The sequence below is a fragment of the Saimiri boliviensis genome, chromosome X (assembly GCF_048565385.1).
Source record: "Saimiri boliviensis isolate mSaiBol1 chromosome X, mSaiBol1.pri, whole genome shotgun sequence".
Taxonomy (NCBI): domain Eukaryota; kingdom Metazoa; phylum Chordata; class Mammalia; order Primates; family Cebidae; genus Saimiri; species Saimiri boliviensis.
Window position 1 is genome coordinate 60,817,536 of NC_133470.1, and position 12,980 is coordinate 60,830,515.

General features: G+C 45.7%; 1 protein-coding gene across 1 annotated transcript in view; it reads left to right on the forward strand.

The window, feature by feature from the left end:
* The first annotated feature begins 8,737 nt into the window (after positions 1-8,737).
* NHSL2 (NHS like 2) overlaps positions 8,738-12,980 on the forward strand; it is a 248,776-nt gene continuing 244,533 nt past the window's right edge. The window contains exon 1 of the mRNA XM_074391392.1: positions 8,738-9,220. Coding sequence (XP_074247493.1) covers positions 8,941-9,220 — 280 coding nt within the window. The 5' untranslated portion in view covers positions 8,738-8,940. The remainder of the gene's footprint in view (positions 9,221-12,980) is intronic.

A 12,980-nucleotide genomic window follows, 5' to 3' on the forward strand; every position in this document is an offset into this window, starting at 1 on the left:
CTCTGTGAGACCTTGCTTTCAGTTCTTCTGGGTATATACCTTAGAAGTGGAATTTCTGGATCAATCCTATTGATTAAAATACTATTTAAAATATTTTTAGAGACATAGTCTCACTATGCTGCCCAGACTGGACTTGGTTAAACTCCTGGACTCAAGTGATCCTTCTGCCTCAGCCTTCCAAGTAGCTGGGGCTATAGGCACTTGCCACTGTGCCCAGCTTATTTTTAATATTTTGACAAGCTACCATACTGTTTCTCTGGATGTTTTCAAGATTTCTCTTTGCCTTTTGTTTTCAGTAGTTTCACTATGAAGTGCCTAGTGGTTTGGTTTGGTTTGGTTTGGGTTTTTTTATTCATGTTGCTTGGGACTTGCAGAGGGACTCATAGAGATTCTTGAATCTATAGCTGGATATCTTTTCTCAAGTTTGGAACTTTATTTCTACAAATATTGCTTCAGCCCTATTCTATCTCATTCTGGGAATCAAATTACATATATGTTACACTTTCATACTGTATCCCTTCGCCTTTTACCCTTTTTCTGTATTTGCCACATTTACATCTCTCTGACATTCATTCCAGATGTTTTTATAGCCTATCTTTGAGTTTATTAGTTCTCTCTTTTGTTGTGTCTAATCTGTTATTACATTCATCCACTGAGTTCTTAGCTTTGCATATTATAATTTTTATTTATATATTTTCCATTTGTTTCTTTTATTATAGCTTCCAATTCTCTGCCAATATTCTGAAACTTGACATTTATTTCTGGAATATATTATGCATACAAAAATGTTTTGCTTTTAATAGCATGAAAAATGTTTATGATACAGTATTCAGTGAAAAAATGGAGCTACAAAACCTTATATGTAACACATACAGGGATTGATCAACTTAACGACCTATACAACTTACGACCATTCGACTTTATGACCACAATCGCTAGCCACGACTGCTCCGCGTCTGGCAGCGCAAACGTTGCCTAACTGGGCATACAACAGTGCGGGCCAGCTTCTGGCAGCACTACCTTCTCTGCGTGCACCATTTCAACTGTACGTATAGCCTACTCAACTTACGACTGAATCGTGTTACGACCGTGCCGTGGTCCCGACCGTGGTCGTAAGTCGAGCACTGCCTGTAGCTAATATCATACTCAATGGAAAAACACGGGAAGCTTTCCCCCTAAGATCAGGAACAGGATAGAATGCTCATTTTCACTAGTGTTGTTTAACACTGCACTGTAAGTTCTAGCCAGAACAATTAGGTAGAAAGAGAAATAAAAAGCATACAAACTGGAGAAGAAGTAAAACTATCTTTATTCTCAGATGACATGATCTTATATAAAGAAGATCTCAAAGAATCTGCCAAAAAACTACTGTAACTATTAAATTTGTTAAACACACAGGATACAAAATCAACACACAAAAATCAGTTGTGTTTCTATAAACCAGCAGTGAACAATCCGAAAAGGAAACAAAAAAAATTCATTTACAATAGCACCTAAAAGAATAAACTATCTAGGAATAAATTTAATCAAGGAAGTCAAACATTTGTACATTGTAAACTACAAAACATTATTGAAAGAAAACAGCTATGACTTAAATAAATGAAATGACATCCATATTCATGAACTGGAAGACTTAATGTGCTTAAGATGCCAATAGTTCCCAAAGCAATCTAAAGATTGAATGCAATCTCTATCAGTATCCCAATGAATAAACTCATAGCTCAAGGATTCCTCATAACTGACCTGAATCATAGACTGATGGCCCTCCAATCCTCCCTCGGGTCCCTCCACATATTTTCTCAGGAACTTCCCCTGATGCATTTCTTGTACATCTAATCCTGTCTTGGTATCTGCTTCTCAGAGGACCTAGGCTCAAACAATCACCAGTCAACCAACTCAATAACTTCTTATCCATCCTTATTATACTGGATGTCTCTGTAGTATTTGACATTGATGACCACATCCACATTCCTGAAACTTCACCCTGCTTTTTCTCTTTTTTTCTCCTTTCCTTTTTTTTTCTTTCTTTAATTTTTATCTTTTTAAAATTTATCTTTGTTTCTTTTTTCTTTCTTTCTTTCTCCTTTCTTTCTCTTTCTTTCATTTTTCTTTCTCCTTCTTTCCTCATCCTTCCTTACTTCTTCTCTCTCCCTTCTTTCTTTCTTTTTCTTTTGAGATGGGGTCTCATTCTGTTACCCAGGCTTGGGTGTGGTGGTGCAATTATAGCTCAGTGCCTCCTCAAACTCCTGGGCTCAAGCGATCCTCCTACCTCAGCCTCCCAAATGCCTTCCCGTTCATAATGCTCCTATATCCTGATTTTTCCTAGCTCTCTAATAGTTTCCCCTCCTAATCCAGGTTTCAATTCTAGTCTTCTTGTTGGGAGACAATTACTCATGTTTCTCGTATGCTTCTACATATCTTACAAGCAGAAGTACTGACTGCCTTTGTTCCAAACTATCTTTTTAAAGATATTTGTATAGTGCTTTGAGTCACTAAAAATGGAATCTATTTTCTCTTTGGAATAAGAAAGCTTTCACTGTATTTTGGTGGTGGGTAATATTTTATTGTCTGGAATGAATGATCCTGCAATTGCATATAGTGATGAGATAGTCATTTTTAACGTAAATATGGAAACTCATCTAAGATATTTAGTGATTGTTCTCTGGGTAACTCCAGAACTGGGCTTACTTAGGAGTTGAGCAAACATCCATTTAGATTGGCCAAGGTGATGATTCCGGGTTAGAGTAACCAATAGAATCCTACTTATTTAAGATATAGCTGAGATGATTGGGAAGTGGGACAACCCAGGCATAAAGAAGCAGATGAGGGCCAGCACTTGTTATTACAAGTTTGTAATGTAGTTTAACCTAATAAATCTTACCAATTTGGCTGAGAAAGACTTGATTAAAAAAAGTTGAGACAACCTGAATGTCAGAAAGCCTTTGATAAATTAAATGGTAATTTGGCAAGAGACAAAATCTAGACTATTCCTGATTATAATTAATTATTCAGAAACTCTGAAGCAAGGACTAAGGCTATGTTGACTCAGGATGGAGAAGGGAGAAAAAAATGTCCCTTTCTTTTTATAAACAGGAAACTACTATCTATACTGCTAATAATAGGAGCTAACATTTCTTGAGTGCCTCCTATGTGCCACTCAGTTTATTATAGCAGTTTGTTATAGCAGCCCAGATGGACTAAGACAACACCCAATGTAATGTTGTACATGGACATGGTTATTACCTAAATGCAGCATTAATATCAAACACATTGAAGACATATCATCACGTGGCATACATAGCCCATTCCAGGGGGATTAAGGATTTTTACTTACTGCTTTGGGATTTTGTGGGAAGACGGAGGTTTGTAGAGGAGGAATGGTGGTTGTCAGGTCAAGAGTAGGATAGTCAGGGAGTGGCTTAATATGATTTTTCTTTCGTAAAGTAAGCATGTTAAGATAAAATTACCTATTAAATGCAACAATGTTTGAATGTTCTTAATTATAGCCTCATCCTAATAAGACAGAGCGGGTAAAACATGATGGTTGGGTGGCAAGTGAGGGATTGGTGGTGAGGGAGGATCTACATAGGACACGAAGATGAGGGACTGAAAAAGAATTTGTTCACATTCTGCTGAAATCTCCCATAGTTTCTTTCAAAATGCCACAAGTCTTTTATGAAGTCTCAGCCTGGGCTCAGAGTCAGGGCCAAAGTTCAAACAACATCAAAGTTTATTTTTGAAATAAAGGTTTATTTCCTCATGGAATTCTTGAAGGGTTTGCCCCATGTGTGTGAAGCATTGACACTAGGCTGAAAGGAATTTATTTTAGGACCTTGAGCTGTCTTTGGCTCACACACCTACTGCCCTAGGAGATGATTGATGACCATGTAAGTTTCCAGTCCACCCTTGGAGGCCAAGCTCTGGGGTTACATCCCTCCTGCTCAGTAAACCCTCTGTTGTCTCTAGGGCAGAATTGTGTTCTTTCCTTTCAAATCTTGTAGTAGTGATCCACTCAGTGTACCCACTCTTTTTTTTTAACTTTGCATGTTTCATTAATAATTTATCACATTTTGTTATTTGTTTTGATAAATTGTTAATAATCATTATAAAGATAAACTCAATCCACAAATCCCTCTTTTCAGATTGTAGCATTGATTAGCATTGATACTGTTTGCATTGTTAGTTGAATTATAGGTTCTATCTGACCGAAAAGCCACCAGTTTGATTTCTTTGGGCTACTGGGCTGCCTGAGGAGAGAGAGTTTACTTGTATTCTTAACTGCAGAGCCTCAAATTAATACCAAAAAGGATAAATGACATTTACAAAGAGAGTCAATTTGATCAAGTATTTGCCAATTCTTGTTCATTTCTCTTGGTACAGACACTTAGAACCGGAGAACAGTAAATATGTTAGAGTTGGGGTTAACGAACAGCCTTTTCATGCCCCTACTGGCTATATGTATGTTTTTTCATTCATAATGAAAGCATCTTTGCTGAGCCTCATAGCAAGAGGGTGTGGGGTGGAATATATGTTCTTAAAACTTAGATAAAACATAGTGTGAGACTACAGTTCCACCTACTTGGGAGGATTGCTTGAACCTGGTAGTTTGAGTTCAGTCTGGGCAACATAGCGAGACCTTGTCTCTAAAACCAGAAGAAAAAAAAAAACCTTAGATAAAACAATTGACTGTAGAGGAATATTGCAGAGAAAGCCGCCGAGCATGGTGACTCACGCCTGTAATCCCAGCACTTTGGGAGGCCAAGGCAGGCAGATCACAAGGTCAGGAGATTGAGACCGTTCTGGCTAAGATGGTGAAACCCCGTCTCTACTAAAAATACAAAAATTAGCTGGGTGTGGTGGTGCACGCCTGTAGTCCCAGCTACTCAGGAGGCTGAGGCAGGAGAATCACTTGACCCTGGGAGGCAGACGTTGCAGTGAACCAAGATCACACTACTGCACTCCAGCCTGGGCAACAGAGCGAGACTCCGTCTCAAAACAAACAAACAAACAAAAAAACAAAACAAAAACAAGGAGACAGCTGACATCCCTTCTTAGCCACCAAGTTGCTACTATTTGGCATATTTGAGAGGTAGCAACATGTAATCCTCCAAGGATTACATGTTGGAGTGAGGGCTATACTGGGAAGCTGGGTAGGTTATATGAGGTTTGCTCATAAATTTTCATTTTGCAGCTGTGGAAATTGCCAGCTCAAAGGAGGAGAAATGGCATATCCTATGTCACTTATTTATTCTTTCAAGTTCATTTTTATCGAAATTCCAGGTTCTTACCAGCAGCTAGGAAGGCAGGTTGGGAGATGGGAAAGAAAGCAGAAGTCTTTCTGATCTTGAGTGGTCAACGCTTTTGCCTCTCTGGCTACTCTTTCTGTCTCTGCTTCTAGGTTAGATCCATACCTGATTCCACAGGTGCTTAGGCTTAGGCTCAGATTGCAACTCCAAAATCTGGTATCAGGTTAAACTGCTGCAGGCCTGGAGCCTGGGAGGTGGTGGGTGGGTGGGAAGCATCCAGCACTTTCAGGTCTGGTTTGGCTGTCAAGGGCCTCCCCTTCTCTTCTTGGCACCTTCATTTTCTCTCTCTCCTTCTGTAATGCCAAGGTTTATAGGCAAATCAAAGCAAATGTTGAATTCACAGAGCACTTTCCGGCTTCTTGGCCCTGGGGTTGTGAGTGCACGTGGGGCGTAGCAGCCTCGGCCTCTACATGAAAAGTTCTTAAGCACCTCCTCCTTTGTGTCAGGCAATGTTCTGCTCAAGAATCCACAACTCTATAGCCGGTTGAGTTAAATCCTTTAGTAAAGCTCTTCACATCTTGCTCTATCTATCTGCAGTCCTCCATTTATTCATTCATTCAGCAGGCATTTTCAGAGTACCTACTGTATGCCCATTGCTGGGTTTGGCACTGGACATACAGCAGTGAACAAGACAGATACGGTTTTTGCCCCCATGCAGCTAACAATCGTGTGAGGGAGACAATATTATTACAAAGGAATATTAATATTACTATTTAAACAAGGATGCTCATATGACCCTCCACTACACTGTGCCAGATACTGTGCTACAGGGTGATGTGGGAGCACAGAGGAGGTCACTTTATCCTAGCTGCTTTCCTGCCCAGCCAGCTTGGCTGGAGCATAGTATTTCAAGAACTCTAACTTCTCCTTCACATACCAGAGCCTGGCTCCCTGCACTCCTTCCCCTGAGGTTTTCTGCGTCTCTGCCCACCCCTTGAACCCAAGGCAGACCCTTATTCTAGGTCTCACCTTTCCTGGTGGGAAGAGACTGGATAAGAAGCAAGGTGACAATTTATATTACCTTGGCTTCTTCCATCATACAAGCAGATCCACTCTAGTCCTGGCAAGGGAGGAGGGGCACTGCTGTGAGGTGACTCCATTGCAAGTATTTGATGTTTCCTTGACGAAAGCCAGGGCCATCTCACTGATGAGGTTGGAGTGAGAGCAAACTAGGCTGGGGGAAAAGGGGTAGGGCCAAAGCTGGTTTGCTTGGAGTTGGGCTTGTTATTACAGATCTCTGAAAGATTCTTCAGCCTCAGGAATCACAGTAGTGAGGGAGGCTCAGCGACCAGGCCCACCCTAGGTCTGCTGTGCTCAGACAGTGTAGCTCTGCCCACACAGTCTCCTTCAATTTGCTCATACCTCATTTCTTTTTCTCCAGAGCAGACATCAGTCTAAACAGCTCATAGGTCAAGGAAAAGTATCCCTGGAGAGCCAGCCAAGCCCCTACTTCCTGCCACTCGCTCTCTTGGCTCCAGTTTGAGTTTACCAAATAGAGAATTTGGGTTTTTTATTCTGCAACTGAATTTCACAGTTCAGAAAGGGTACAAGTCTTTTGCCCATGTGTTGATTCTTATTTTAATCAGAACCCAACTTTTAGAATATCCATTTTCTAATTTACTAAACAAGAAACAACTATATGCTGAAAAGGGAAACTGGATTACTCTTTTACTTTATTTTTGATTGACAAATAATTATGTATATTTGTGGGGCATGATGTGATGTTTGATGCCTATATATTAATACATTGTGGAATGATTAAATCAAGCTAGTTAACATATCCACACCTCACATATTTACCATGTTTCTGTGGTGTGAACATTTAGAATCTATTAGCAATTTTGAAATATACTAGTTGTAGAGCCTTCTTGAACTGCTTAAGGGACAATTAATTATCTGAAGGAATGCATGAAAACAGGCCATGCTCAGAATCATTAATGTAGATGCGGGTATTCTGTTCAAAGTGTTTTATTGGCCAGTGCGGTGGCTCATGCCTGTAATCCCAGTGCTTTGGGAGGCTGAGGCAGGAGGATTGCTTGGAGCCAAGGAGGTTAAGGCCAGCCTGGAAAACATAGTGGGATTCTGTCTCTACCAAAAATAAAAACTAAATTAGCAGGCATGGTGGCATGTGCCTATAGCCCTAGCTAATCAGGAGGCTGAGACTGGAGGATCCCCTGAGCCCAGAGTGAATTCAAGGCTGCAGTGAGCTGTGACCATGTCACTGCACTCCAGTCAGTGTGACAGAATGGTAGATCTTGTTTCTAAAAAAAAAAAAACAAAACGGTTTTGCTAATTGAGTATAAAGGATAATAAGGATGTGAACATTTGTAAGAGGAAAAATGAGGAGAGAATTAAGAGAAGGAAGAAACGGAAGCACACCAAAGTCAAAGAAGTGAGTTAGAGGAGAGTCAGATGGAAGCTCAGTGTGTTGAAAATAAGGGTTCTGAGTGCAAAGGCTCTAAGTGCACAAGGACATATGCTCAGGTACTCTGGTTTTCTGAAGACGACAATGTGCACCCTCTTTTCTGCCTTCTGGAATGGAGAGAAATCAGGACGTGACCACAGGGTTGCCCACACTGAAAGCACATCTCGGCTCCTGTACCCCTTCTCGGGAGAGCATCCCAGCAGCTCAGCCTGGCCAGGGACAGAGCCTATCCCAGCTGGCGGACCCTACCAGAAGGAGGCGTCCCTGGGCTCTCTTTTTGCATAAACTATGGAAGGGTGTCCCTCTATCTGAATTAAATCTATTGTTCCAGAAAATGGGTTTGTTTCCATTCATCCACTCCAATGCTTTTACAATGTCCAGACGCTGTGGGACTCCCTAGAGATATCGTCCTTCTGAACAGTCGAGTAAGATATTCGGTTCTTTGCTCCTTATTTCCAAGCTCCTGGGTTCTAGAAGGCTGTATTCACAGTCTAGTCTAGCCTGTGCGTGGCACCGAGTATGTTTGGGGAAGGAAAGCTAGATGAATGAAGTCAAACTATTTGGTAGATCTTTGCTGGTTACTTGCTGATGTGGGCATGGGTGTGTTTGAATTTTTTTTTTTTTTTTTTGTAATTAGAAGAAAAAGTTTAAGTTTTCTCTTAAAAAAGCAGGAAATAACTTTAACCATCAGAACTGGGAGTGGAACTCCTCAGGAGGACCCGGGCACACATCCTGCACCGAACATCACGTCCCCCCTCACGCAGACAGTCCTTCTTTCACGCTCCAGCTCGCTCTTTTTACTCCTACTTCCCTTTCCCCCTCTCCTGGATCAAGCGTTAATCTGCGAATCTCTGACCGCAAAAGAAAAAAAAAGGTGGGTGGGGGGATCCCGAAGTAGCAGAGCTAGGGTGGAGGAGGAGGAGAAAGGAGGGGAGGAGGAGGAGCCCGGCGAAGCAGAGTCAGAGGGACTGGTGGCTCCGGCGAGTGTGCAGCCCCTGGGGGAGGCAGCGCTCTAGGCGAGGAACCCGTCAGCCCGCCCACCGGCCCGCCAGGCGTCTTTGGCGCCCACAGGCTCTCCGGCCCGCGCCCAGGGGCCTGCTACACCCGGAGCTGGGGCCGCCGTTCAGGGGCGCTCGGGCCAGGGGCGCTGCTTGGGGTGAGCCCGCCGCACCGCCAGGCTGGTCCCCCGCACCCGCGCCCGCGGCCGGGATGCCGTTCTATAGGCGCACGGTGGTGCCCCAGCGCCTGTGCCCGCGCAATCCGCCGCAGCCGCTGGCGGAGCTCCGCGACGTGAGCCACCTGGCCTCGCTCAGCCTGCTCCGGCAGCTCGCCGACCTCTGTGGCCACTCGCTGGCTCTGCTCGAGGACCTCGAGGGGCACCTGCTGGCCCTGGGGCGCCGCACCGACAGCCTGTACCGGCGCACCGTGCGCCTCCGCCGCCGCCTTCCCTGCCGCCTGCTTGGCCCGGAGGACGACGAGGAAGAGCTAGGTAAAAACGGCGCCCCAGCGGCTCGCGGCCCGCGTCTACCCTGCCTCTGGGGGCGCCAGTCGCCGCTCAGCGCGGTGCCTACCCTTTCCCCCCCTCCCTCCGCCCCTCCCCTCCCCTCCATTCTGGGAGTGAGGGGATCCCATTTCCCTGACCCGTGCCTCCGCTCCACGGCCGCCCTACCGCTGGAACTTCCTGCTCTTGGACCCATTTGCACCGTCCGGAGTGGCCCCGTGCCCTTGAGACTCCCGGCCCTGGGGTTGGTGGCAGCCTCCTGGGGATTTGGATGGAGGGGACTCCCTGGGTCCAGGACGGCTTGGGCGATACTCCCCCCAGCCGCAGGCCCTCGGCGCCCTCCTCATCGCCTCGTCCGGAGCCAAATGGCTGAGCCGCTGGCGTCTTTGCTCGAGTCTAGGAGCTCGGCCACTTTAGAAAGCGCGCGGGAGCCGACCGCCACCTACGCGGCTGCAGGAGCCGGCCGGTGGTGCCTATTGGCTTTAAACCTGTGCAACTTCCCGCTGGAGCGTGGACGCAGCTCGCACTCACAGGAGTGTCTGAGCACGCCCTCCCGCCTGCTTCTCTCGGCACGTTTTGGGCCTCTGTCTCCCTTTGGGGAGTGGCCTGGAGGGGGGAGGAGAGACTGCCCAGGGCTTCGCGGACCCCCTACCCCGAACCGCCAGGGTCCGGTTGAGATTTGCTGGAGAGAGTCATTTAAATAAACTAGCATCAGCTTCCTGAAGTGCATTCACTTTAGGAATCGACCATGCCTGAGAACGCCAGGTCCCAATGGTGCCGTCACTGAGCACTCGGGACGTTGTGAGAGGGTCGGGGAGCTAAGCGAGCCCTTGTCCTTTACTGTTTTGTACCCCAAAACTTTACATGGGGAATCCTCTGTCTGTGGAAATGCAGTACCCCCTGAGAGTGTGGGACTTCTGCTGAAAGCAAGGGGAGTGTGTAGGCTGGAAATGCTGACTACAGCTGGGGCATGCCAGGTACCAGGGCCAATCGGTTCCTCCAGAAAGCTGGGGAAAGAAGGAGCAGTTTGGCCAGAAAGTTTCCGATGGAGGCAGAAGATGGCTACTGGCTGATTTCTGAGTGCAAGCCTCCGGCTACCTTGGGAAAGAATTGCCTGGGTCAGCCCCTCTTCTTTGCAGACTGCACCCCATCCCCACCCTTTCCAGAAAGACTGGAGTCAGGCCCTGGCACTTCTCTTCATAAAGGTCTCTGACCTCTTAGGTAGATGGCAGAGGTCTCTGGTGGAGAAAAATGAACTGGGTCCTATGGGAAAAGAAAGGTGAAAGCCACAGATGACTGCCAGATGGAATGTAGACGTGGGACCAGGAACCTCTGCATGGACGGGGCTCAGTTTTTTGCTGGGGTGCCACTGATTACAGGATTAGTCTAGGAGAAATTTGGTAAGTCTGCTTGAGGAATAGTTTTCAAAATCCCTACACAGTTTTCAGGGAGCCACCTACTGAGTTCATTAGGGTAAGTTAAGGACAGGGAGGAGGCTCTGTTTTTTTAACTCTACCTTCCTGTCCAATGAATCAGCCAGCCTTTTCCATGGGAGGGAAGGCAGGGCTTCACCAAGTCACCTTGGGGGCCTAACCCTCTCCAGTGATCTGCTAGGTTAGAAAGAGATGGCTTTATGCAGTGAATAGTTTGAAAAGGAGAGGAACAATTCTTAGGTTGCCATTGGTTTGGCTTGGCAGTTTTCAAGAATGGGAAGAGTGGCCCTCTTTCATTCCTGGTGTGGCCTCAGGTGTGGCCTCTTGCCTTTGAGAATGTACATGTCCCCCCTCCCCCCGCTCAGAGGCACCCAAGGGACTCCTGCATAAATGGAACACAGTTACCTTCTGTAAGTTGGTGAAAAAAGGTCTGATTTTCCATTTTCTGGTCTAATGCCCTATCCTACACTCACCTTGAAGTTCCCCAGGCGCACTTTTCTCTTCAGGAGCTGTGAGTAGGCCTTCTCAGCAATGGTCTGAACCTAAGTGCCAAATGCAAAGAGAGTTGGGGAGCATAATCAGTGCACCATCTGGCCACTCCCTTGTCACTCAGGCATAAGCTTCACCAAAGTGTTCAGCAGGCCGAATATTGGATTTTGACTACAAATAAGTACATAAATGAACACTGTCATGTCTTGCCCCTTTTCCTTCCCTATGTGTTTTCCTGCTAGGACTCCCACTCCCTTAGTGACCATTTTGCTGGGGGTCAGCACTCCCAGTCAGCATTTTACCCTGCATATCCTCCATCTGGTTGGATTTCTCTGATTCTTCCTCTAGCTATGTCTTTGGACTGTCCGGCAGGAGAAACCTCGGAAGGTGGGAGGAAGGTTGGAAAGCAACATGGCCAGAGTGAATGACGGCTGACAGGCCAGTGCTTATAACCTCCCTGCTGGGACAGCTTGGCTGCCACTGACTGAATAGTGGCAAGTCAGACTGGCCCATAGGCTGCAGACTGGACTGGGGCCCTGAGAAGCAATAGGAGGAGGATAGAGAGAGGAGGAGTGAGATAGAGGAAGAGAAAGTGGATGCTGAAGGACTTCAAGGTGCTTCTCTACACGATCACAATCATGGGTCATGCCCCCACCATTTTCAAGGTTACAGGGGTGGACTGGGCTAGGCTGGTTGCCTGGCAACATCCCCCCCACTCCACTGAAGGCTGTTCTTTGGTAACTTGAACCCCTTTGAGACTGCCCTAGAAGCTCTTGCAACTAGTATAGCATGGGGGATGGGGATAGGAAGAGGAGAGGGCAGACCACAGGACTGCAAAAGGCCCCTGTGGTTGTGGATCTGTGGCAGTTGCCACACCCTAGGCATGGCCCTGCCTATAAATTGAGGTTTTCCCCACATCTGGTTTTAAATGTGTCCTGTTTTATTGCATCTGTGGCCTGTACTCTGGGTTCTTCATCTAAAAAATGGCATCGTCAAAGCCATTGGGAAATAGCTCCATGCCTGCCACCATATGCTGAGTCAATCTAAGCTTTCCAACTCTTCCCTCGGAGATCTATTTAATGTTTGTAGGTGCTTAGATGATAATTACAAAAGCAATCAGGCCATCCGCCTAGGGATGTAATATCTCTTTGGTGATCAAGGAAGTCACTGACGCACTAGACAACTCTGGGTATGTTTAATAACACTGGAGAACTATCATGTTACACTAGCTCATGAACTTGCTGTGGGAAAGATGCTCTGTTGCTTCTTAGAATTATTTTGGCTTGAATACAGCCAGTTGGGTCCATGGTGGAAACTCCCTCTTCATCTTTATGTAAAATTCCTACCTCTTGATTTTCCAACTTTGTGGCAATTCTGGCTCTAAATCAGAAAGGACAGCTGGTTTATTTGTGCTTAAATAATAATTCCAGTGTGAGGGTAGACTGTTGTAAATCTATACAGAGATGAAACAATGAAAAAGGCACCTCCAGACTGTAACTGATTTGCCATTAGATGAGGTGTTGTGGACCCTGAGTCTGACCGTCCTTGCTAATGAGGAGAAGAGACAGCCTCTCAAGTCAGATGGAGTGGGGAGGGGGGCAGGAATTTGGGGACTTGGAACAGGCACTCTGCCAGGGCTCACTTTGTCTCTGTCCTACCTGTCATCTCTAGAGGCCCTTGGGACAGTGGGTTGACAGAGAATGGAGGTAGAAGCAAACCCATTTTCTTTTCTCTTCCCACCCCACCCTGCTTTCCATTTTCTTTTTAAATACCATGAAATTCCTGGTCTACTTCATGGTATTTCCATGTGTTGAAAACATCTTCCC